At 36.8% G+C, this 26,030-nt stretch overlaps 2 protein-coding genes across 2 annotated transcripts; both read left to right on the forward strand.

Moving 5' to 3' along the window:
- The first annotated feature begins 2,822 nt into the window (after positions 1-2,822).
- Positions 2,823-16,893, forward strand: dusp22b (dual specificity phosphatase 22b). Its single transcript, XM_038303737.1, has 7 exons — positions 2,823-3,011; positions 3,206-3,239; positions 3,322-3,404; positions 10,648-10,697; positions 11,923-11,997; positions 16,160-16,331; positions 16,742-16,893. The coding sequence occupies exons 1-7, from the start codon at positions 2,991-2,993 to the stop codon at positions 16,880-16,882; spliced, it is 576 nt and encodes a 191-aa protein (XP_038159665.1). The 5' UTR covers positions 2,823-2,990; the 3' UTR covers positions 16,883-16,893.
- A 961-nt stretch (positions 16,894-17,854) lies between these two features.
- Positions 17,855-25,505, forward strand: irf4a (interferon regulatory factor 4a). The gene is made up of 9 exons (XM_038303736.1): positions 17,855-17,950; positions 18,579-18,778; positions 18,991-19,177; positions 19,876-19,955; positions 20,065-20,242; positions 21,139-21,219; positions 21,477-21,875; positions 23,026-23,138; positions 24,621-25,505. The coding sequence occupies exons 2-9, from the start codon at positions 18,581-18,583 to the stop codon at positions 24,768-24,770; spliced, it is 1,386 nt and encodes a 461-aa protein (XP_038159664.1). The 5' UTR covers positions 17,855-17,950; positions 18,579-18,580; the 3' UTR covers positions 24,771-25,505.
- Positions 25,506-26,030: the final 525 nt, after the last annotated feature.

Genomic DNA, 26,030 nt, shown 5'->3' on the forward strand with positions numbered 1-26,030 from the left:
CTATCTGCGAACACCCACTCTATAAATTCCTTCTTTTTGCACACCAAAGCCACAACAAAGCAGTATCGTATTTACCTGTCTTGTGTTGTGTCAGTTTAGTGGCTTATGTGTTTTTCTTTTTTTTTCTGTTGTTCGCAGTTGTGCTGGTAATCTGTAGGCTATTTAGGAATTTTCCCACCTATACAAAACAAGTAACTGAGCTCTTTTACTGACAGTTACATCAGCAAAATGCCAGTCTGATTGCATGCCAGCTAATCTATGCTTTTAAAAGTTTGTTGAATAACAAAGAGCCCAAAAGGCAGATGTGGTCTCTGCCTGGATGCTCGCATTAGATTTAAGCTAACTTGTCCGCCATACACACAAACATATCATTGGAAAACTAGAATGAATTAATTTCAGAAAAAAAGTATTTTAGTAGCAACTGCTATGGTTTTCTAATAACCTGTTGCTCCAAATTTGCACATTGAGTTTCTTTCACCTCATGTCACTTGACATACACCTCTAGTCATTCAAGTTTTAGTCTAATCAGTTCTCACCATCCAATAATCAGGAAGTTGAAACAGCCTGCGCCTGAATTGTACACGTGATTTTAATGTGGGGCAGTGGGTAGCAGCACTTCCTGCAAACGTTTTTTTTTAAATGATGATAATAATCAGAACAGCATAGCCAGATGCCATCTTTTCTCTGTAAAAGCCACGCAGTTGTTACCGGCATCACTGTGTCTGTCTGCAGACTGAGAGGTTTTCTGCTAACATGAGGTTAGTCGCAGCAGTTCAGGATGGTGTCAAATGCAAAAGCAGCAAACTCTTTTAAAGCTGACGGACAATAAAGAGAGGGGAAAAATTATTCACTCCTAACACATTTCTTCTTATTAAAATGTATTTTCATTACAACTAAATTTTTTAGATAAGCAATAAAATTTTTATGTTAGACACAGATAAACTGATTTAAAAATAAAGACAGTTTTCAGATGATTTTACCTATTTAAAAGCGGCCCAAACCAATTTGTTTTTTATGCAGAAAACAAGTGATTTACACCAGAAAACCTGGCTTTAACCTTGGAAAAACCTTTGTTTTGGTAGTAACTGCAAGTCTTACATCATGGTGGAGGATATTTCTTTGCAGAGTTCTTGTAATTTAGACAGGTTTGAAGGTTTTTGAGCATGAGAGGCCTTGATTATGTCATATATGACAATAAACAAGACTTCAGACATCTAACAGGCTAAAGGCAGAAAACATTTTTTTAGTTTTCTTTAACTTTTTAGGGTATAATCACTGGTTTGCTTCGGCTTATTGACTGACTAACCCAAGGGAGCTTTAAGTAACAAACTAAAGGCAGGACATTCGCTTTTCTGGTAGAGTGCAGACTGACTTAATGAGAGCACGTTTTCCAGGTACTAAAGAAGCAAACCAACATCAGATTATATTTCCTTACCACTATATTAAAGTGTAGTTTTTTTTTTTTGGTTTTACATCAACTGAGACAACTGATGTCTACAGTGCTTCAGATGTTGCTTTGGGTTTGTTGTGACTATAGATAAATTAGGGAACATGGCTGATATCTTGTTTGGATCTGCATGAAGAAAATAAGAAACTGTTAAATGAAGTTGTTGCACACAAACATTGACAGATTTCCTTGCATTGTAAAGTTGTTTGATTTTAAGTCCAGTGTTATCAATATTGTCAGAGTGATTTATATGAATCTTTCCCAACTTGTTTTATGATGTTGCCTGGCAAGAGAAAGGTTGTACTTTAGGTGAGTTGTGACTGATCAGAGCCCAGGATCCTCACCATACCTCCATTCCCTGACACCTATTAATGTAAATTCTGAGAGGGATTGTTAGCCTAATCGGTTAGAGCAGTGCACTGCGCGGTGAGAAGGTTGCAAGTACCAGGTTTGAACCCCACAGCCTCCATTCTGGGTTCCTGAGCAAGACCCTTAACCCCACACTGCTCCCTGGGCGCCGCACAATGGTAACCCACTGCTCCCCAAGGGGATGGGTTAAATGCAGAGAGGTAATTTCATTGCTCTGAACTTGACAATGTAATGACAATAAAGTTGATTTCTATTGTAAAAGCACCCCAACTAACCATTCAACCTTTTAGTTACTCATGTTTATGTAGAAGTTAGATAACAGCAAAGACACATTCGTTTTTCCAATTACTTGATTTTAAGAAGTTGTTTCCCACAATTTCTATTTCCTAAACACATAACTCCACTCAGCTGCTCATCTTAAGGGTATCTTGATGACAAATGTGGCCCCAACTGAACAATATGCTAGCAGACTAATATAAATGAGTTTAGATAGTGAAATGAATATGGTAGAAGAAATTCATCAATATACTTGTTGGGGAATTAATGAATTTTTGTAGAAACATGGCAGCTATATACCTCTAAGTCTATGCAAAATATAAAGAAAACTGCAGAATATAGCCTATTCGTTCATAATTATTGAGATTTTTTTTCTCTTTTTTTTTGCTTTCAACATTTCAGTACGGAAGAGGATTAGGGCCCCTAGAAAAAAAAAAAAGTTAACTGATTTTCTATTTTATTTCAGTTTAATATGGAAAAACATAAATCTGAGAAAAGTCAGAATTCTGACTTTAATCTCAGAATTCTGACTTTTCTCAGATTTATGACTCTAATCTCAGAATGTTGGATCTTAATGTACATTAAAATTATTATTATTATATTATTATATGTAATTTGACATATAATTTCTTAATCTATTAGTGCCACACGTTCACAATCACTTTTCCTTTTCCAAAGTCTTCAGAGCCATTTCACGTGTCTGAACTACAATTCCCAGGATTCAATCTGGGAAGGAGCTCCTCAGGCAGCGGCGCTTGATCGCCTGACAGGCTGCTGCCAACTCTCATTGAAAACCGGAATTTGTACGCAGTTCAAAGGCAAAATAAGCACCCAGCTAAGAAGGATACATTGTTCGTTATTTCTTGATCCTGTTAGTGCTGAGACTCAGAGTTAAAGCATGGGGAACGGCGTCAATAAGGTACGTGCTTGTTTCAGTTGTTGCGCTCTTGTGTTTTTGCTGCATTTCTCGCAAGTATCAATTTTCTCTTATTTACGGTTTTGTCTTAAACTGCGTGTTTATACTAAGACTAAGTTTTATCAGGGTCATATGAATTAAATTTACTGTTTCAGAATGTTCAGCTGTCCATTGTTTACGGGTTTCTCTCCTTACAGGTTCTCCAAGATTTGTACTTGGGAAACTTTAAGGGTGTGTATAAGTTTAGTTTTTTCTGTTCTATTTACTTGTGTATTCTGATGGTATTGACAATGATTATGTTCGTTTTCCTCAGACGCAAGAGACAGAGAACAGTTAGCCAGAAACAACATCACACACATCCTGTCTATTCATGAGAGCGCAGCTCCGATCCTCCCGGTGAGAAGTTTCCCCATGATAACTTTCCAGCTTACAGCTGGCTCCAGAAACACTGCACCTGCATGTAACATCCCAGCCTTCAGCTGGCTCTAGAAACCCTGCACCTGCATGTAACATCCCAGCCTTCAGCTGGCTCTAGAAACACTGCACCTGCATGTAACATCCCAGCCTTCAGCTGGCTCTAGAAACACTGCACCTGCATGTAACATCCCAGCCTTCAGCTGGCTCTAGAAACACTGCACCTGCATGTAACATCCCAGCCTTCAGCTGGCTCTAGAAACACTGCACCTGCATGTAACATCCCAGCCTTCAGCTGGCTCTAGAAACACTGCACCTGCATGTAACATCCCATCCTTCAGCTGGCTCTGGAAACCCTGCACCTGCATGTAACATCCCAGCCTTCAGCTGGCTCTGGAAACCCTGCACCTGCATGTAACATCCCAGCCTTCAGCTGGCTCTAGAAACACTGCACCTGCATGTAACTTCCCAGCCTTCAACTGGCTTTAGAATCACTGCACCTGCATGTAACTTCCCAGCCTTCAGCTGGCTTTAGAATCACTGCACCTGCATGTAACATCCCAGCCTTCAGCTGGCTCTGGAAACACTGCACCTGCATGTAACACCCCAGCCTTCAGCTGGCTCTGGAAACACTGCACCTGCATGTAACATCCCAGCCTTCAGCTGGCTCCAGTAACACTGCACTTGCATGGTACTCTGTCATGAATATTCTATCAAATCTTCAGAGACAACCAGCAGATCAGTCTTTCCATAAGTGACCCACCGACCATTGTAGTGCTCCCTCCTGAGCAAACACTGTTGTTAGTCTCATTGTATCTTACAAGCCTGCTGTAGTGGTGGTGTTGTCAGCCGTGTGGGTGTCAGAGTAGGCAGTTGTTCTTGTTGCAGCCAGTATCCACTGCAGTGTTCTTTTGTGGAATATCAAAAGCAAAAACATTGCTACACTGGAAAAAATTCAATCTAAATAAGTAATTTTTTTCTTTAAATAAGTTAATTTTGTCTTGAATTGAGGAGGTAAGCAAGACAATTTGTTAATGGAAGAAGATGATTTTCATTTGAAAAAGGAAAAAAAATAGCATTTTCTTATTTCAAGTACATATTATCTAATTATCTGATTTTTAAGAGTAAAACTACGGATTTCAGCAAATCATCTTATCTACTTAATCAAATTAAGGCTAAATAAACTAAATTTAATAAATGCTGACTTTCCTAGATCGATTTTGCAGTGTATTGACAGTCCAACAATTGAGCATGATTTTTAGTTTCATATTTCTGAACTTTAGCTGCATTTATGGCACCCACGATGAAGCTGTGTAAAAAGCTCTGAAACAAATTAACCTTTCAGTATGATAACATTCAAAAGGAAAAAAAAAAAAAAAATATATATATATATATATATATATATATAAGTATGTATGAAGGAACAGTGTAAACCAGTTCCAGTGACAATGTTTACTTTTCAATTCAGTTTGTTTAAATAGCACCAATTCGCAAAATGTCATCTCAAGACACTTTACAGAGACAATTCTACCAATTGGAAGCATATGTATAGTAAAGAAAGCTGGTCCTAGCACTGATCCCTGTGGTTCTCTACAGGTAACCCGGGACCTTGAGGAAGATTTATATTTAACTTGAGCAAACTGAAATCTGTCAGCCAGCACTGTTTCCTTAATTTCAGAATGTTCAAGTCTTTCTAGAAGAACATTTTGATTGGATTTATCGAATGCGAGACTAAGATGGAGGACAAGTAAAGACGCAAATCCATTATCTGATGCCATGAGAATATCATTAGTGGCCTAATTTCAGTGCCGTTTCAGTGCTATGCTGCACTGAGCTCCAAAACCAGATTGAATCTCTTCCAAAATGTCATTACATTGTTAAGTGGTCACACACTTGTTTAGCACCTATTTTCTCAAGAATTTTATGTAAGAGAGGATGATTGGATATAAATCTATAGTTGACCAAGTCGTTTGAATCAAGAAAAGGTTTTCTTGAGTCAAAAATTTTACTAGGATGCACCGAAAATTCAGCCACTCGGCTAAAAATGACCGAAAAGTGCCCTTTCGGTTTTCGGCTATAGGCATTGAACACCGAAACAACACGGCCAAAACTTGTGATGACGCAACAAACAGCACAACCAGCATAGGCAAAAAGATCCCAAGCAAACATCACAGTCAACACGCAGCAACATTGTCAAGCACGCAATGAAAGGACTGAATATACAGAGCACAGGTGGCGGAGCAGAGTTGGTCAGAAATGTACGACGGAGTATTAGGGCCACACATGAAGAGAAAAAATATTTTTGCCATGACGAGATTAAACTCGACATGTCGACTTTAAAGTCGACATGTCGAGTTTAAAGTCGACATGTCGACATTAAACTCAACATTTTGAGAATAAAGTTGAAATGTCATGTTGAGTTTAATCTCGACGTGTCGACTTTAAACTCGCCATTTCGAGAATAAAGTTGATATATCGTGGCGACTTTAATCTCGACATTCCAAAGTTTGGAGAAATTAGCAACCGAGCTCCACAGCTGCAGTCTGCACTTTAAGAGTGAAGGTAGTCTTTGACGTGCTGCAACTGTATAGGATTCTGTGCATGTATCCTGTGCAGCGGTTGGCTCTCTTGAACTAATTTAAATTTTATTGTCGACACGTCGAGATTAAACTCAACATGACATTTCAACTTTATTCTCGAAATGGCGAGTTTAAAGTCGACAGGGCGAGATTAAACTCAACATGACATTTTAACTTTATTCTCGAAATGTTGAGTTTAATGTCGACATGTCGACTTTAAAGTCGACATGTCGAGTTTAATGTCGTCATGGCAAAAATATTTTTTCTCTTCATATATGGCCCTAATACTCCGTCGTAGAAATGAGTATGAGGCAGGCAGGTTATATAATTTTTTTATACTTTTTTTCCATATTAAACTGAAATACCTGATTTATTGAAATGCCTTGCTTTTAGGTAGGTTAGTACACATTATAGCCAAAAATGCTATGTTTCTAATATTTAAACAAATAATTTCTGTTGGCATTTCGGTTTTCAGCCATGGTTTCCTCATTTTTTGTTTTCAGTTTCGTGCGACAATTCTCATTTCGGTGCACCCTTAGTTTTTACCGTAGTACCTATACCTCCATGCCATATTAGGGCATGTACTATAAGTCGACTTGTAGACAAGTTGACCTAATTCAGCTGAGTCGTTTCACATCTGGACATCTCGAAAGTCTTTGCCTCTGGCAGAGGTGGGCCTGCGTGGAGGTGTGCATGTGTCACGCAAAATTGGTTTCTTTTTGGCTTATTCTATGGGCTTAGTAGAGCACACACTACCTGTTATAACCAACCAGCACTTTAGCAAGACATATTGTAAGTAAATCCCCCCCGCGACTTTACCTGAGGCATCGACTTGACTCTAACTTTCACTGTCAACTATTCGAGTTGGTAAAATAACTACTCGTTAGTGCCCTATTTCATAGATGTCTAAGCAGTTAAATGTTAATTTAAAAAACAAAAAATGTGTACAATGAGAATGCTAATTTTATTGAAACTTAAACCGTCTGCCTGTGTCTGGTGCATTTAAGGTTAAAATGTGCTTGTTCTTTTTTTAGTTAAGTTATCTACAGTCAGTAATGTAGCCAAAGCTTTTACTTAAGTATGGGTAGAGATACTTTATGATAATGTTGCTTAAGTAATGCTAAAGCATATGGCACAGTAAAACTATTTACAAAACAAATTTTTTTTTTTAAATCAAAAAGTTACTCAAGCAAATGTAACTGAGTAAATCTAACTATTTACTAACATCACTGCAACCCTCCTTTAGTTTTCTTCAACAGACCATGGGGTCAGTCACAGATTCATCGATTGAGCAAACAGTAAATCGAATAAATGACTAAATAACCTAAAATAGACATTTCTTGACCACTTCTCTTAACTTAAAGGTCGTAATTGAAGGGGTTGCTTGTAATTTTTCTAAAATGAACAACTGTTAAACTGAAAATAAACAGTTCAAACCAATATGGAAACAAGCAGATCTATTATTTGCTCTGATCAGTGGGGAGAACAGTAGCTTTAACATGTTTGTAGGCGAGACAGCACGCTTTACATCATCACTCATGAAACCAGTTAATCAGGATTATGATACCATCTTTATAACATTCTGTCGCTGTTCTGAGCTGTTGACCTCTGCATACTAGTAAAGGAGCAGTCACTGAAAATCCAGATATCTCCCTCAAGCTGGCCCAGTTTATTGGGATTTCCATTCCTAGCAGCTGGAATCGACTATTTTCTGTACGTGAAAAAAATAGATCCTCCGAGTGTTTATATATATATATATATATATATATATATATATATATATATATATATATATATATATATATATATATAAGGCATCAAAACTATGTATTAACACATGTGGAATATATGCTTAACAAAGTCTGAAACAACTGAAAATATGTCCTATATTCTAGGTTCTGCAAAGTGGCCATCATTTGCTTTGATTACTGCTTATTAGGGGTGGAACGGTTCACAAAATCCACAGTTCGGTTTGGTTCACGGTTTCGTGGTCACGGTTTTCAGTTTGGTTCGGTATATGTTGATTATTAGCCTGACATGTTGGTCGTGTTGCTGTTAGCATAAACAAAACGTGTTGCACAATGTTTGCACACTGTTTTATCCACAACTTTCTTTCCGCCGTCATCGTAGGTCACTCTAAATGTAAAGTGGTCCCATAAAGCAGACCTATAAAGTGCTGCTGGCGCGTCTTCCAACTCTATTCTTTCCCACTCGCCATACCCACACAAAACTCCACAACAACTGATTTTTTTCTGCTACACCCGGCTACGCTGCTTTGCTTCTTCTTCTTCTTGTTTACTACTGGTGGTTGGCTTTGGACGCAATACCTCCACCTTCTGCTCTGGAGTGTAAACGCTTCGCCTATGAGAAAAAGGAACAGCGGATGAACCGAACGCAACACACGTGAATCGAACCGAACGGTTTGGACGGTTTTCATAAACCGTTCCATCCCTACTGCTTATGTATACATACATACATACATACATACGTACGTACGTACGTACGTACGTACGTACGTACGTACGTACGTACGTACGTACGTATGTATATATGAATAAATAAACAAGCCTGATTGGGTTCCTGAACTGAAACGTTGTTGAGCAAAACTTTGAAGCAATCACTGAAATAAGGTGCTTTTTGTAAATGTTCAGGAGATGATCAGTAGCTCTTCTGCACCTGTTGACAGGTATGTTGGTTTACTGTTCATGAGCAAGGCATTTTTCTTTGTCTGGGACAGTTTTTTTTTATTTTTTATTTTTAGATTTTAATCAAAATTTTATTCGACTAAACTAATTTTTTCCCCCCAATTTTGTTACTTGCATTATTAGTGTGAATTTATAATTTTCTATAATAGGAGGGTATGTAAACTTTCACATCAACATTTGTGTAATGCTAGAAACACTCATCTGATGGTGCAGCAAATAGTGGCTCTATTATCATTTTCAGCATCTCCAACACATACAGGATGACACTTCTAACATAAAATCAGAGACCAACGTTCAAATATGTCCAAAAATCTCCAACCATGATGAAATGCAGTATTTAAAGGGAAGAAAACAAACATTTACACAACTCGATTTAGGACAGTTAAGCACAGCGGGAATGAAATTTTCCAACACATCCAGACAACACCATATAACATAACTGTCTAACAGCAGGGGGAGATGGCATCATGTGTGACACTACAAATCAGAGAGTAAACTCAAGGTGAATTAACTTGGTTAAACAGCAAATCAATATGAAGCGACTACAGCATTATAGACTAAATTAGAACTGGCCTTGTATGCTTTTTCTCGTTAGTTATTTAAATTTATTGTAGAGGTACTGATGACAGTTAAAAGGCCTAAACAACTTCTCACATTTGAACACAAACATTTTTTAAGTACATGACCATTTACTAGAAAACCATCCTATTTGCATATTACAAGGTACTAATACCAGCTTTGTTTAGGTAATACAAAAATAGAAAGATATCACAGAAGCTTTATATTTTTTTAGTATTAGTTATTCAGTGTTTTTTCTTTTTAACAAGCAACATTTCCTGATTGGATGTTTTCCTTTTTGGCAGTCACCACATGTTTTGGAAGGATTATCTTATTGAAAGATCCAAAGGCAACCCTTTTTAAAAATCTTTTGGAAAAGTCAACAAGACATTCATTTAAGATGTCCTAATATATTGCATTGCTCCTAAGCCATGCAATCCAACTAGGTTCTTGTGATCTTTTGAAGAGATGGAGGACTATAGCATCACAGATCATCTATCTAACAGTGAGAACAAGGTATTTTCTGATAAAAACCCATAATAACAATTAGCATACCAGTGCAGTTTTGTAAATTTAACATCTTTTACATATAATTTGGAAGAAAAGAAAAATCTTGCATACTTCTTAAATATTCTATTCATAAATTAATATTATTGTATCGTTTTCTCAGGATTTCAATATTTGCTCTAGTTCTCTTACAGTGAGGATTCTTTTATCTGCCTTAATGTTCGGCTCACTGAGTGTTGTGGCAGCATTAGAATGGGTATTTGTGCAGCCATTGGTTAAACAAATGTGACCTCTGTGTCATGTTTTCAACAATCAAACATAAGTTCCCAGATTAATAGAGTTCTGAGAATCTTTAACAAGCAAAGTATAGATAAATAATGCTTAATCTTCAGAGGTACCACTAATTGGTCCACCATGGATTCTACTTCAATAACTTCTAAACAAGGGATTTTTTTATATTTTTGTGCTGCTGAATAAATGTGTTCAAACATGGACAGGACTTTTCTAGTTAAGGTAAGACAATGCTGTAATCAATTACGCATTTATAGTTACACTAACACACATTTTTCTAGAATATATGTATATCAAAAATGGCCCTGCGATGGACTGGCGACCTGTCCAGGTTGTACCCGGCCTCTCGCCCATAGACAGCTGGAGATAGGAACCCTTGTGGCCCCAGCTGGAATGAAGCGTGATGGAAAATGGATGCACATTTATGTGAAAAATATGACCCAATTTTATATTTCTATGAAATCCAGGGGGAAGAATTATGGCATTAAAATTAAACTATTAATGTGTTTTTTTTTTCGGAACTTTTGTTAAAAATGCAAATATTTCATATCAGCTGACAGGTAACCTGTGTGTTTTGTCCACTAGGAGATGACTTATCTGTGCCTCTCTGCAGCAGACATGCCTACACAGAATCTGTAAGTACTACTGTAAGCCAACTGAGGCAAACAGAAAGAGGAGGGCATTCACTGGGTTTCTGCTCTGTGAGTGTCTTAGGTTCATTTTCCTAAAGCTAACATTGAAAATATAGAATATTACAAGCTTGACGTATGACAGTAAACCTTTTCTTTCAGATGCACCAAAGCACCAATACTACATTAACTTGTTGATGAACAATTATTCCTTTGGCATAGATAATAAAGCTATACTGTATGTAAAATGTTGCACCTTTTATTAGTGCAGATGTGAATATTATCTTATGGTGTTAAATATATCTGAAGAAACAGTTGTAGTAAGTAACAAAAACGTTCTTATGAACCAAATTTTCTCTGTGTTTCCAATGCCAGAGGCCTATTTCACAAAAGCTGAATCCAAAAATCCCAGGATAAGAGATTTAAAGCGAGGCTTGACCTCGAGCCTGAGGAGTGCGTCCTGACTTCATCTGTTCTACAAAGGACAAGCCAGGATGCACTTCTTACCTGCTATTGGTAGGATGGGCTAGTGGCGCAGTGGTGCAGCCTTGAGGATTCTGTCAGTCTGCTACAAGGCAGCTGTGCTTAGGGCTTACCACCATTAGCATGTGACATATGTGTGTGTGAATGGGTGAATGACTTGTTGTGTGAAGCGCTCAGACTTGATAAAGTGCTATCCAAATCGAGGCCATTTACCATTCCTTTGTTACTTTTTCTGTAAGTGACCAAGAGAATTAGGATGGTGTAAAAGAGTGAAAGCTATCACCCAATTTCCCATAGGCTTAAACTGACTTAAACTCTCAGATTCTGGCAGTTGTTTAGTGTTTAGAAACCTATTAAATACCAGTTTGAATGGCAAACCATGATGGTAATGATAGGAGTATGTTTTGCTTGGATAGTCTGCTGGATTTTTGACAAACATGCATAATTGAATCGCTCTAAAAAGCCTTTTTTGTGCTATTTAGGTTTAACATAAACAATTAATTGGACTTTAATTGTGCCTCAGTTGACTCTTTTCTTATTCCTTTATCATTGCCAGATCTTTAAAACATCTAAATAAAACTCAAATAAAGTAAACACCTCTGCAAGGTGTAAATGAGTAGTTCGCTTCATAGTTGCTTGTGGGTAGTTTTCACTGTAGCCTACAACTTGTGATGTTTCCACACTGTTTATGTGCTTGGACCTACAATAACAAGTTGTTTTTTTCTTTTCTTTTTCTCTTGCCTGATAGAACTCAACATTTCAAACAGAGTATAACATTCATGCACGAGTCCCGGCTGAAAGGAGTAGGCTGCCTCGTTCACTGGTTAGTGCAAATTGTATATTGAGCTTTCCGGTTGGATGTAGTCACAAATTTAAATATGTGTTTAGTTTTTTTTTTTTTTCATATCTGATCAGTGCTCGCTAGTGAAGCCACGTGTAACTGCTGCAGTGGCAGCATTTACAAAAAAAAAAAAAAGAAAAAAAGGAAGGCCTATTCTTGAACTTCCCAAAACGAAGTACAGTAACAAGTCTTACCACATTGCTTGTGTGGTGTGATGGTTCACTCAAGTGTTTGGTGTAGAACTATATTTGGTTTAACAGAGGGTCTTCTCAGAAATCCATTAGATTATTTATATAGGAGCCATGTGTCAAAAGTCTCTCATTTCAATAATTTGACTTCAAAGAAACAAAATCTTAAAGATAAGATCATCTGCAGCAGGTTTAGTTTTATGTATCCATTTAATCAGCATTTAGATACCACTTCCACTATTTAACCCTGTAGTTCCTGTGTTTTATTTTCTATCAGTCTGTCACTCTCTTTAGTTTCATCTGATAGGTATCATATTGAATAATTCCCTTTTTTAAATTTTGGTCCTTTAAGTTATAAAAAAGTATTTAATCCCTACAATGGTTCTTAATGGAAAATTGCAAACATCTTCCTCTGTGCAAAGTTGGTTTCTGTGTCAGGCTTTTTTAAGTATAAAGTTGGAAGAAAATAAAGTATTTTCTGGGTTTTCTTTTAGACTTTAAGCTTATCTGTTTTCTGCTGGCAGTCCTTCATGATTATACAGTTCAGATGATTACTCACAGCAGTAAGAGACCAAATGTGGCATCTGTGTTTCACACTGAAATCCAGGAGGGAGTTGACATGGGCAGAAAATAACTGCTGCTAACTGAGATGGCCATATCTATGTCCACTTCCAGGTGTTTATCAACTGCTAACTGTCACTAATCAGTGCTGTGTCTTGCCTTTAAAACTCCACCCACTGTCAGTTTTAGTTCAACGTGCCTTAATTAAATTAACAAAGCTCACATTTTATACATAACTAACAGAGAGAAACACTGTCACTCAGAAAAGCCCAAATGGTTCAATATAAGGGAGTATTACTTTCATTTTTGTTTTAGAAACTGGATTTGGTTTCATTTAACTATTTATTATTCATTAGATGATTTTTTTTAGACCCTAATCATGTGTTCATGTATTACACCCACAATAATCAATATATATTTTTTGCATTTATGGTGATATATATTAACATGAAGTAGATTATAATTTTCTGAAATGAAAGTGATACATGGTTTTCCAAATTTTCACTAGTAAAATTCTTAAAAGTGTGGTTCGCATTTGTATTTGGCCTGTTTTAATCAGATAGCCCTAAATGAAATCTAGTGCAACCAAATGCATTCAGATGTCAACCAATCTGTAAATAGATCAGAGCTGTATGTGGTTTAATCTTAGCATAAATCCAGGTATTTTGTAAAGTTCTCAATTTTTTAAATGTTATGTTTATTTGGCTTCTAGTGGTGTTTGGTTTTTCACTGCATTGTAGAAGGAAACTTCCTAACTATGTCTCTGTGCCCTGATGTGATGGGTTTTTCATTGTGGTAACCGTTTCAACAGATTTTTTTGATCTGTAAGTCTCTTTAACTTATTTCCTATTTAGTTTTCTGTGATGTCTTAATACTCTGGAGGACTCTGGGGGACTGCCACAAAACGTAAAAGATATTTTACCAATTAAGCAGCTCAGTTTCTATTTGATTTAAAACATCACAAGATTGCTTCAGACAAAATGAGACAAAACTTCCTGTAGACTTTCACGATAAGAGCCTTACTCACCAATATCATGTGTTCTGTTGTTCTGTATGTTAAAAAAATGTATCTCTTTTATTACTTGAAGTAGATGCTAAGTGCACGATGTTTGCAAACTGTCATACGTTAGTGTGATTTGTTATACGGCATTTTTCTTCAAATGGAAAAAGATATATCCACTGCTACACTGCAAAAAATTTTAATCTACATAAGTATTTTTTTCTTAAACTAAGTGAATGAGGAGGTAAGTGAGACACTTTGCCAATGTAACAAGACAATTTATACTTAAAATAAGAAAAAATAATTGCATTGTCTTATTTCTTATGTCTTAGTATCTAATTATCTTATTATATTATTTTAAGAGTAAAATTACTGATTCCATTGGGAAATCATCTTATTTACCTGCTCAAATTAAGGGTGAATACAGCTAATTTAAGACATTTTACTTATTTCCAGATCGTTTTTGCTGTATACTATCACCTCATGGGTCACTCTTCAAATTATCTTCCTAAAATGGAAAAAGTAATGGCACAAACAACTGCTAACCTACTAAGACATGCCTGTCGACATACAGTACACCAACAGGTGGGGAAAATATGACATTACTCTGACAAGAAAGCCATAAGTTGAACTTTGTTGAAGAAAGCCATAAAATGTCTCATTTGTGGTTAGCCAGAAGCCATGTGGGGGTCAACAACGTGTGGATGAACCTGCACTGGTTAGATGAGACCAAAGTGTAATGTTCTTTCATATATGTAAAACTGTGTGGTGGAAAAGTAACCTCACTGATCACCCTTAGACAAACATTGCCACATTCAAACATGGTGGCAGCCTCAGGCTAAGGGGTGGCTTTACTTACCAAAGAAAGGGAAGCTAGTCAGGTTCGTGGGAGGTTGGGTAAAGCTAAATACAGAACCTTTCTCAAACAAAAACTCTATTTGTTGAAAGAAGTTTGGGGCGTTGCTTCATCATCCAAAAAAAACAACAAACCTAAACACACTGGAAATGTATGCAGTCACTTCGATGAAATCATTTTCATGTCTTAGAACGGCCCAGTTAAAATATGAATTGAACTTAAGGAACACGCGAATGTCTTCGTCCGGCCCAACAAAATCTGAGCTATTTGGTCAAACTGAAGAACTTACATTTCAATCATATGACAGTAAAAGCAGATATTTCAAAACATGGTCATGCAAAGCAGTGGCGGATCTAAGGGGTGGCTACTTAGGCTACAGCCCCTGATGTTTCTCCAAGAGCGTTGGATCTTGCTTCTGAGCTGGTCTGAGTAAACTGTGCAGTACCGGAATTCACCAGATAGTGGCAGCATGCAGAGGGAAGCAGCCTGTAGCATTACTGTGCAGAAGAAGTTGTCACCAATAGCTATTACTGATGTCCCAGGGATGTGAAGCTCTGACTGACCTCCAGACATTCTTTGTCCCGGTGTTGTATGAAGTTCCGTTTGTGTCGGGAGCACGCATTGAAGCCAGGGAGGTGGACATGGCGGATGGGACCATTTTCACGGCGCTTCTGAACGAGTTCTCGTTAAAAACCATTCATAATCATCATAATCACGTCATGATTGTAACATCCAGTTTAATCAGCAGCTGTTGTTTACAAAATTGTAAAAATTCATAAATACATTTTTAAGCTGTTTTGTGTTGTTTTTTTTAAACGCCAAGAGAATCAATCTGTTTTCAACTTTTGTCTTTTCAGCTTGACAGAAATAAAAGTCAGTCACCAAAAAGTTTCCAACACGTAGTGTTTATTTATCATTTTTCATTGGTGATATAAGAGGAAACTGGCTGATAGCAGGGCACAAAAAATTAAGATGAAAACATGAGAGTATAGACTTTCTGCTTAATACCGTTCTAATTTAAAATTAGACAGATTACTGGATTAAGTACATTTCTAGTATACAACATGCTATCACACATAACAATTTTTGAGAAATTGGAAACATTTGCTCTTTATTTCCCAAAGATGTGGGAGGAGGAGAGAAGAGAATGGATATTTCAGCTGCCTGAAATAATCCGTTCCCCCTCCATAGCATGGGAAGAAATGAATTCACCTCAAGTCTTTAACTGTGTTTATTCCTCTCCTCATCAACAACAAACTCTGGATTTAGTGACATTTAATCATTATTTGCCAGAGTTATGAGAGGGGAATCATATATTTTTGCCACCTGATATAATCCGTTAGACTCATAGTTATTGTTTGTTATAAGTTATAAGTTTGCTGTGGGTTTATAATTTATAATTTGATATAGATGAAACAGGATGATGACAATAATTTTAAAATCTGACTTGTTATTTATATAATTTAAACACCCAATTTATAAAATAAAGTATGCAAAATAGAATATTGGGGAAACTCATGCAGCTTGGTCTTCCCTCAGTCTGGCAGGAGTGTCTCGCAGTGTCACCCTGGTGGTAGCTTACATCATGACCTTGACAGGTCTGGGCTGGCAAGATGTGCTCGCTGCTGTGAAGGTGGTCCGGCCCTGTGCCAACCCCAACCTGGGCTTCCAGAGGCAGCTGCAGGAGTTTCAGGATACTCAAGCTGAAGGGGTGAGTTGTTTGAGAAATGGAGAACTGTTTCTTTCATCTTTTTTATGTAACTGATATTGGTTTATTGCAGGGATGGTAAAACATAAATAGAAAAAATGGTGCATTCTTTGATTACTTAGTCTAGTTTTTTATTTCAAAAGAAATTGATGGAAATATAAGATTAATACAATTTAATCAGCATATTTCTAACTTTTTTTTTTTTTGATCAGTGCATGACAGGCAAACTGTTAGTTAATGGCTTTATTGATCAAAACGGGTGGGAGTTCTTAGGGTTAATACGATTAATAATAAGATTTTAAAAAATTATTTTGGACCTTCCAATTACTAATCTGATTATCTTTATTTTCTGTGTGTGATTGTAGCTTTTAGTTACATTGACACTTACTGAATGTTTCCCTCCCCGTTTAAAGTTCAGGGAATGGCTTCGAAAGAGCTACAAGGACAACCCCTTTAACGATACGGCTGATATTCAAGAATTACTGGCAAAGGTGCCAAAAGTCAACAAAGAAGAGATGGAACAACATGCATCTACTTTGCCTGAAGGTGTTTAATAAGAGCTGATGAGGAGATCTTTGACAGCTCAACCAAACGTGATGTCCTGAACAGATTTGCACCTTAGTAGAAGTTGTAAAAGCCACAGAAACACAATCCTCTGTATCTCTCTTACACATTTAATAAAATGCACATTTATAATGGTGGAAATATCTTTCCACACTTGTATTTCATCAGCATTTTTAGCATTTATTGATCAAAGTGTTTAAGATGTGTCTTTTTTTTTTTTACTTGTACATTTTCATTGTGTCTGTATGATCTGAAAGAGACAATTAAAAGAAGCAAAGACAAGTGCATGGGTAGTGGTTGTTGGTCGATGGTCTGTCATGCTGAAGGTGATAAGACACACGCTGTACGCTTTTGCTACTTGGTTTCCTGGTTCTCTTCCTGTTTGTCTCATGTTCGAGGGAGGTCATGCATGGTGGCACCATACGCACTGAGATCACACCCTTTCATCACCTTGGCTCTCTTTTCTTCATTAGCTCCAGAACTGCAATACAAATGCAATTGCATACTTAGAATTCTCCTTGTATAGCAAACATGCTGCATTGTGACACATATAACCTCTAGAGGGCAGTATTTCTAACTGACTAAACAAGTCAATTCAAGTTTGATGACAGTTTATTTTATTTTTTATATATATAGCCATGCTTATTTTTTTTTAAAAGAACAAAAAACATACTTTGCTGATGTAATGCATGTATTAATATTATGTTAACACTAACTGCTTCACATGTGCGCTTTTTACACTGATTGTGGCTTGCAGTGGAAACTAATGGACTCAAATTGCTTAATGAAGTAAAAGTAGGGGATATTTGTGTGACTGTACAGGTATGATTATTCCATCCCAGGGTGTCACTGAAGGGATTCCCCACCTCTGAGCTGCGTGGGTTGCGCTGAGAGTTTTACAGAAATTGAGGCGCGTTTGCTCTCCATCTCTTGAACCTTCGACAGACTCCTCCCTTTGAAACAAAAAAAAAAAAAAAAAAAAACAAGACATGATAACGTTTATAGGACCCCGGGAGCCGCATTACAGATTTCCGCGGTGGACCCTACATCACTTAAAGGTAGGCTGCAGCAGAGCGATTTTAAATGATCTCACTTTAAATACTAGAATATAACTGAACTTTAATTGCATCACGTTAACTAAAAGTTTTTTTTTATTATTATTTCTGCAAAACCCCAACAATGTAGTATTTTCTTTGGTAACTATTTTTTTTTATTGTTTCTGGAATTAAGATATTTTTGAACTCCGTTGCCTATTGGTTGAGTTTGACTTTTTGAAGCTTTGTGATTCGTGCATTTGTCTTTAAATGAGTCAGATTTATTTTCTCGGACAGAACGTGATGAGGGAAATCATTAATTTCAGCATCCATACTTGCATCCTGTCAATGTGCATGCAGCCAACGTGAAAGCAATGATTTGGAATGTATAAATGCCATGTAATTAATGTGATACACTTCAAAATGCTGAGCTAAAGTTATGGGCAAGAAACAGCATTAGTTTTTACTAAATCCAATACATTTGGGTTGCTGTTACAATACTGCTCATTATTTACTGGAAAGTACAGTTATAAATTATGTAAATGAAATAGATCAGGCTTATTTGGGAATATTTCACTTGCAAAAATAAGAATTTGCCCACATTTCTGTTTTGTTTGTTTTAAAATATCATGTTGACTCATTTGATGTGCAGAGATGAACCTGGATGAAGACAATGGTCTGACCGGCAGCTGCGGCAATGGCAAGCTGAGGCAGTGGCTGATAGAGCAGATTGACAGCAGGAGATATCCAGGCCTGGTTTGGGAAAATGATGAGAAAACCATCTTTAGGATTCCGTGGAAACATGCAGGAAAACAAGACTACAACCGAGAGGAGGATGCCGCTTTGTTTAAGGTAAGGCACTCCAGTTTTTACCTGTTTCTAAAGATAACGATGTCACACAAATATTTTAAAAAAGTTCAAAACTTACTCAGTTGTAAGTATTGACTTTAACAATGTTTATTCTTGCTTGAGTAACATGGTCTCAATTTAGTTTGTCCCTGATAAAGAGGTAGTTCAGAATAAATCCAGTCAGTTCTTGAATTGTGTGATGCTACTGTTAACAGGCATGGGCGATGTTTAAGGGCAAGCATAAGGAAGGAGTTGACAAGCCAGACCCCCCCACATGGAAAACCAGACTACGCTGTGCCCTTAACAAGAGCAATGATTTTGATGAAATAGTGGAAAGAAGCCAACTGGACATCTCAGAACCATACAAAGTCTACAGAATCATCCCAGAGGGAACCAAAAAGGGTGAGTTTTAAAAGCTTTTCATGCAACCAGCAGTCAAAATCTAGATCAATAACATGCTCATCTAAGACTAGAGAACATGGGGAGTAAAATAATTTGTGGTTAGATTTTGAGAGCAAATCATAAAGTCTGCTTCGAGCCTGTGCAGTTGCAAAAATGTTCAAAACACATTCACATTTCACACAGCAACTTGCACTGTTTATACTCTACTGGTGATTTTTTTTTTCATACATTTTGCACCACTGCTGATTTTGATGAGGCAGGAAGCACAGGAAGCAAACGCATGAACCAAAAAGGCCGTAGTGCTTTTTTTAGAGGGCTTCGGTTACTAAGCGCAGAGTGCACACAACACAACAAGACAACCTCAGCCTTGCATAACTAAGTTTCTGCCATCATACAACAGCCATTGTTACACATGAGCAGTTTTAAACTGTGTGAACTTTATATTAATTGTCAATATGGTCTTGATGCACTCTGTTTTTCTTTGCAGTCTCTCTGCAAGATGTCCTTAAATAAAACAGTGAATTATACATGTGCATGAAATATTTCACACTTTGCATCCGACAAAGTTCATGAAATATTATTGCGTATCTCTCAACAGCTCACTCATTATTATTAACCTGGTAAATGAAATAACCCTCCCCCAATCAAGAATATGTGGCAAGAAATTATTTATTGTACCTGTTGTTTGTTATATTAAGGCATGAAAATGAGCCGCATGGAGGAAACGCCATCACACCCAGTTGGATACATTCCACCATATACGTCTCTGCACAACCAGGTTAGTAGATTATACAACAATCATAAAAAAGGCCTCTCAAACGAGCAATCCTAAAAAAAAAACATGAAATTTATTATTTTTCTAAGTGGCATGCCATTTTCCTTCTTAGGTACCCAGCTTTGTGCTTTCTCCAGAAAGAAGGGACTGGAGGGACTATCATACACCGCCTGAACAACATTCTCTCCATAACACAAATCACCATGGCCAACACACTGACTTGCAGTATGGTCAGTGCCACTACCAGTCACCAATCAGTAGAGTTTGGCCTGGTTCACACACTGAAAATGGTGAGCATGTGTACAATTAAAATTATTTAAATTACATTTAACACAATTAGGATTTTGTCTGCTTTATTTTTTAATATCTTAAAATAAAATTACTTGATATAAATAAAGTTTAATTCAATTATCAAGTAGAACAAAATGTTGAGCATCTGTTTGTGTCACTATGTAAAGGCCTTGATTTTGGAACATTAGTTTTATAGGTTATCATCCATATAAAATATCAGCATTGGCTTTAATCTGTTTAATCTGTTCAGTTACTAATCTGTAGTTTAAAAAAAAAAAGTAAATCAAGAGCTTCATGGTGTTATGTTTTGGATAGATTTCTACATATGAGCCGAGCCTATTTTTACATGCAAAAAAAAATTCTCTATTACAAGTTGATAAGATAAAAAGTATTAAGTCATTTGTTTGGGGGATAAAAAGTAAGTTAAGAAAACTTCAATATTTGATATTTTTGTGAACTCTCACTCAATTTCTTAATTATTGTATTTACTTTAGGGCTGCAACTAACGATTAATTTGCAAATCGATTCATCTGTCGATTATTTTTTTTGATTAATTGATTATTAATCAGATAGAGAAAGGTTCCTTAAAGAAGACTTTCTGTGAAACTTTGGTGAAACTAAAACTTTTCCACTTGAGGAGTTCTGGATAGAGGATATTGACAACAGAAAATGATTTTTATCTTAAATGCAAATTGTTAACATATATTTTTTATACAGTTTTGGTATAATTTCTGCTCAAGGTGGGTCGCTCTGTCAGCTAAAGGCATATTTCAGTGTCTCTTTTCTCCAATCAATTACTAAATTAGTTGACAATTATTTCAATAATCGATTAATCACTACTAATCCGATTAATTATTACACCCCTAATTTACTTGCTTTATATTTTTTATTGCAGGTTTTCAGCTCTCATTCCACACATACCTTTCAGAGTCTCAGCCACCAATGTACACGATGGACCACAACAATGCCATATCAGGTGGAGTTTTTTTCCCATATAAGTATAAATGACAGAAACACTCTGAGCTAATTGGAATGCATTTATGCAGCATTTGTAGTCTGTTTGATATTGTAATGAGAAACTACAAAGAAACTAACGTGATTATTAAAAAGTGATTATTAGGAAGACAAGAGTGAATGTAGAAGGTTAACTTCTACAGGTTAGGTTAGGTCAAGCTGCTGTCATTTGCCTTTAGATGCATTCCTTAAACACTTGTCTCTCTCTCCTCCTTGCAGATTTCAGCCTGCATGTATCCCTTTACTACAGAGAAACATTGGTGAAGGAAGTCACTGTCAGCAGCCCAGAAGGTTGTCGGATTACCTCTAACTCGACATCCTCTCCATCCTCTTCCTCCTCCTCTTCTCCATGCCCAGAGGACAGATTCCACAGTGGTGCGGAAATCATTCTTTTTCCATCCCCCTTCCCTGAATCTCAGAGGCAAGGAGCTGAGATGCTTCCCAACATCCTGGAGAAAGGAGTGCTCCTTTGGATGACAACTGACGGGCTGTATGCCAAGCGCATGTGTCAGGGACGGGTGTACTGGGAAGGACCTCTGGCTCCATATGTGGACAAACCCAACAAGCTGGAGAAGGAACAGCCATGCAAACTGTTTGACACCCATCAGTTTCTTATTGGTAAGCAGAGACATGCAGCTCTACCCAGCTTAGCCTCAGCCAGAAGGCGATGCTTCCCTGAGATGCTGTGTGAGATCATTGCAATTCTTTCTTCTGATTCACAGCCTCTTGTATGCTGTTAATCTGCTAGTATTTAAGGCCTGTCACTTCTTCTTTTCTGCTCTGTGTGCATAGTTTCCTCAAATTATTTCAGTACACACATACAGTGCACTATGCAAAGATGTGACAATATCTTGTCCAATAGCTCTCTGGGAGTAACGTTGCTGTTAATTTATTATTTTGTAATTTCCCAATTGTAATTGAAATGATAAACATTGAAATGTAAGTACTATTAGAGAAAATATATATGTCCTTTGAAGCAATATTGCGGTTACTTGTTCCAATTCAATTCAGTTCAGTTTATTTTTATAGTGTCAACTCACAACTCATGTTATCTCCAGTTATAATTATGCACTTTACAGTTCACCAGATCATAGTCAAATTGATTCAAAGTTTTCTATCTAAGGAAAACCAGTTGATTGCAACGACTCATTGACTTGAAGGCAATCCCTCACTCCAAGATATTATCCCTCGCTTACTGATATTACGGTTGCTTCTGGCCAATATACTTTTAAAATGGTCAGAAGATTTTATCCTTTAATTATGTCATTGCACTGTCAATAGTTAGAGTCTTTGATACACAGGATTTGAGACTCATTCATATTAAATGAGGCAAGAAAATTCTTTAACCAATTTTTAAACACAGATTTCTATCCCTTTAAGTAGATCAGACACTTTCCCTTGTAGCAAGCAATTTGGTTCGGGTTATTTAGAATAATTATGGCTTTGATGACAATTAAAAATATCCTCAGGTTTTTTAGTTGGGTAAGTCCCTCCATAGTGTCGATGTAGCACAAAGAAGTCGCTCATCTTCTCAGCAGGGGGGCCAAAGTTTGTGGAGTCCCCACCCACATGTGGTCCACACCACACAGAGACAGTTTTCTGTGCCATTTCGCTCTGACTTTCCATCAAAGTCACTAGTAGATACCAGAAAAGTCATTGTGACAGAAGATAAGTCATACGGTAAAACACGTAGGGCCTTTGAATGTTCTTTAAATGTCCATTGTGAAAATGTGGAGTATTATGTATCCATTTCTTCTCTTAATTTCAGATCTACAAGATTTTGCCCATAATGGTCGTCATCCTCCACGACACCAGGTGGTGCTTTGCTTTGGAGATGAATATCCAGATCCACAACGTCCCAGGAAACTTATTACAGCACAGGTATGTTTTAACCATTAAACCTTTACCTTGTAAGAAAAAACTGTTTTTAAAAGTAGATACTAAAACTAGAGAAATTATATAAATACTTTATTACAAACTACAAGATACACCAACATAGCACCTCCAGACCTTCTGTGTTACATTAACACACAGTCTACTGTGTATATATTATATACCTATGTACTACATATTGCATATATTATATTGATATTTCATATTATATGTAATTATAGATTCTTTACTCTGTTGCACACACACATTATATATATATATATATATATATAAATATATATATATATATATATATATACATATACATATACATGTATATATATATATATGTATATATATATATATATATATATATATATATATATATATATACATATATACATATATATCAGTTTGTTCTGCTCTTAACACCAAGTCAGTTTCCTTGTAAGTGCAAACCTACTTGGCAATAAACTTGATTGTGATTTTGATTCTATTATGTATAAAGTAGAGTTTATAGTTTATTTGTATGTAAATGGATGTCCCAATGAAACTAATTGGGATATGTTAGCATCCTACGGAGTATTCAGCAAATGGCCACTGCTAATTTGAGAATTTTAATGCAATTCTTTTGCAATCCTCAGAAAATGGATGTGTTGATTACAATCAGACCATGAATTGATAAAATTATTTATATGCACGTGTGGCTATTTTTAGACAGTTTACAGTACTGTCCTTGCAAAATGCTGAAGTGAGACTCCTTTATCATGCTTTGTAAATGGGCTTCATGAAAATGTATGAGTGAGATGTTAAGATCTGATAAATCCAATATAATTAGATAATAGGTGCCTTAGATGAGTCAAACCATGACTAATATGACCTTTATTGTTTTCTACTAAAGCCTAACAACTCAAACCTTTTTTGTACGAAATGTAGGGGAAAAAAAGCATTAAAACAACCCCCCAAAAATAAGAAATAAAGATTGCTGTTTGAAAGTAATTTCAGTTTATTAAATTTTTTACTCTCAGTTATCCTTACGGGCTAAGTTATTTATTTATTTTGGGTTTTTTTTCTGCTTTTTTATTGTCATTACACTGTCACAAGTACAGAGCAACGAAATACCATTGAGCTGCCATTGAGCGGCACCTGGGGAGCAGTGTAGGGTTAAGGCTCTTTTGCTCAGGGACCCTTATGGGCAGTCAGTGGGATTGGGGCTTGAACTCAGAACCCCTGGATTCCAATTGCAATGTTCTAACCACTATGCTGCCACTCCACAAAAAAACAAAAACAATTTTACTTAATTAATCTCACATTGAAGAAATTCACCTCTACATTTGACCCATCTCCTTGGGGAGCAGTGGGCTGTCATTGTCCAGCACCTGCGGAGCAGTGTGCACGAACTACGAATTTGACTTTGTTTTTTCATTGTTCATGTTTCATATCTCTTTACCTCTGAGGCTAGCATAACTTCTGTGCTTTGTTTCACCACAGGTGGAGCCAGTGTTTGCCAAGAAGCTAATCTACTATTACCAACAGAATGCTGGCCACTACCTGCGAGCCTACGATCACATTCAGGAACAAAACCCTTCTCCAACAATTGACTATCCTTCTCAGAGACCCATGGAGCATATTCAGGAGTGAAAAGCATGCAAAAAAAGCTACACAAGCACATAAGCGGGATGGGTATAAATGTGAATGTAAAGCTGTGAATTTGTATCACGCCTAAAGACTGCCGCATCCATGTTTACTGTAAATGATTTTGAGACTGAGGGGATGAGATGGGGAAGACCCTGTAAGATTTTACAGGTTCGTTTCAAAGACTGGGGAGTAAGTTCATATGTTGTTTTTTTTTTTTTTTTTTCTCTTTCTTCTTCTTCAGCAAATATTATTGTGACAGTGTGAAGGATGCGGTTTGAGGGTGGGGGAGATGAGCGGAGTGGAGGGCAATCTGAGACAGGAAGTACTAGCACAGGTGCACAGGAAGAATGGCCCCTAAGACAAACACTGATATGTCTGTGAGATAAGCCAGTCTGAATGAATACTTCTCATTCACAGGTAACAGTAAATCTATATTTTGGTGAACAGGATTTGGGGACAATTTCTGATTCTACGTTCTTTATGCAGCTCATTTACTTTATAATCAACAACACTCGACATACAAGATAAAGAAAGTAGACATAAGGCATGCTTACAGAAAAAAAAAATGTATAATATTGATTTGTTCTAAGGCAGATTTTTGAAGACCCCAAATTTTGTCTCGATGTATGATAGAAAAATCTTGTTTATTCCGGCCCTTTGTTTGACGGTTCTGTTGCTTGTGAAATATTGTATAGTTTAAAATTTCTTCAAACCGAGTAATAAATATTTTTGAAACTATTCCAACTTTATGGCCCATTTTTATTCAAGCCTGTAGACATGCAACATGTAAGGGTTTGTAGCTACGCCTTTCTTTGTGGTATTTGCCCACAAAACAGGAGGGGACAAATGTTGCACAGTAAATTATCAGAGAACAATCTGTGGTTCAAGCACTGCCTCAGTGAATGTGGGCTACGTTAAATGGAAAATGTCACTCATCCCGTAACTTACAGGGAAATGATACCTGTTCCTCTTGACCTGAAACTAGCGGCCTCTCAAGTGGGAAGGAAAACTACCTTGATGGTCGGTTTGCAGATTATACACAAGGAGCTGTCGTTCCCATGCATGAGGTGCTTTGGAGATGGGGTCTTCGATTAAATTTTGAAGTTCCACTTAAATTATTTTCATCAAACAAATTAAATATCAAGCATTTGTTTTAAATTTGAGGAAATCTGCAACGAAAACTAACCTGATTGTATGCAAAACATTACTACCTAAAGCAACACCCGTTGTGCCACCTTGTTAGCAACAACCATCATAAAGTGA

Source organism: Cyprinodon tularosa, unplaced genomic scaffold (genome assembly GCF_016077235.1).
Source record: "Cyprinodon tularosa strain WSP-4 unplaced genomic scaffold, ASM1607723v1 ctg52, whole genome shotgun sequence".
In the NCBI taxonomy this organism is placed as follows: domain Eukaryota; kingdom Metazoa; phylum Chordata; class Actinopteri; order Cyprinodontiformes; family Cyprinodontidae; genus Cyprinodon; species Cyprinodon tularosa.

Excerpts from the sequence above, each read along its gene's own strand:
- dusp22b (XM_038303737.1), top strand. The coding sequence starts at position 2,991 with ATGGGGAACGGCGTCAATAAG. Across the intron at positions 10,698-11,922 it reads GACATGCCTACACAGAATCT|AACTCAACATTTCAAACAGA; the intron begins GTAAGTACTACT and ends CTTGCCTGATAG. Across the intron at positions 16,332-16,741 it reads AGGATACTCAAGCTGAAGGG|TTCAGGGAATGGCTTCGAAA; the intron begins GTGAGTTGTTTG and ends CCCCGTTTAAAG.
- irf4a (XM_038303736.1), top strand. The coding sequence starts at position 18,581 with ATGAACCTGGATGAAGACAATGGTCTGACCGGCAGCTGCGGCAATGGC. Across the intron at positions 19,956-20,064 it reads ATACGTCTCTGCACAACCAG|GTACCCAGCTTTGTGCTTTC; the intron begins GTTAGTAGATTA and ends TTTCCTTCTTAG. Across the intron at positions 21,876-23,025 it reads CACCCATCAGTTTCTTATTG|ATCTACAAGATTTTGCCCAT; the intron begins GTAAGCAGAGAC and ends TCTTAATTTCAG.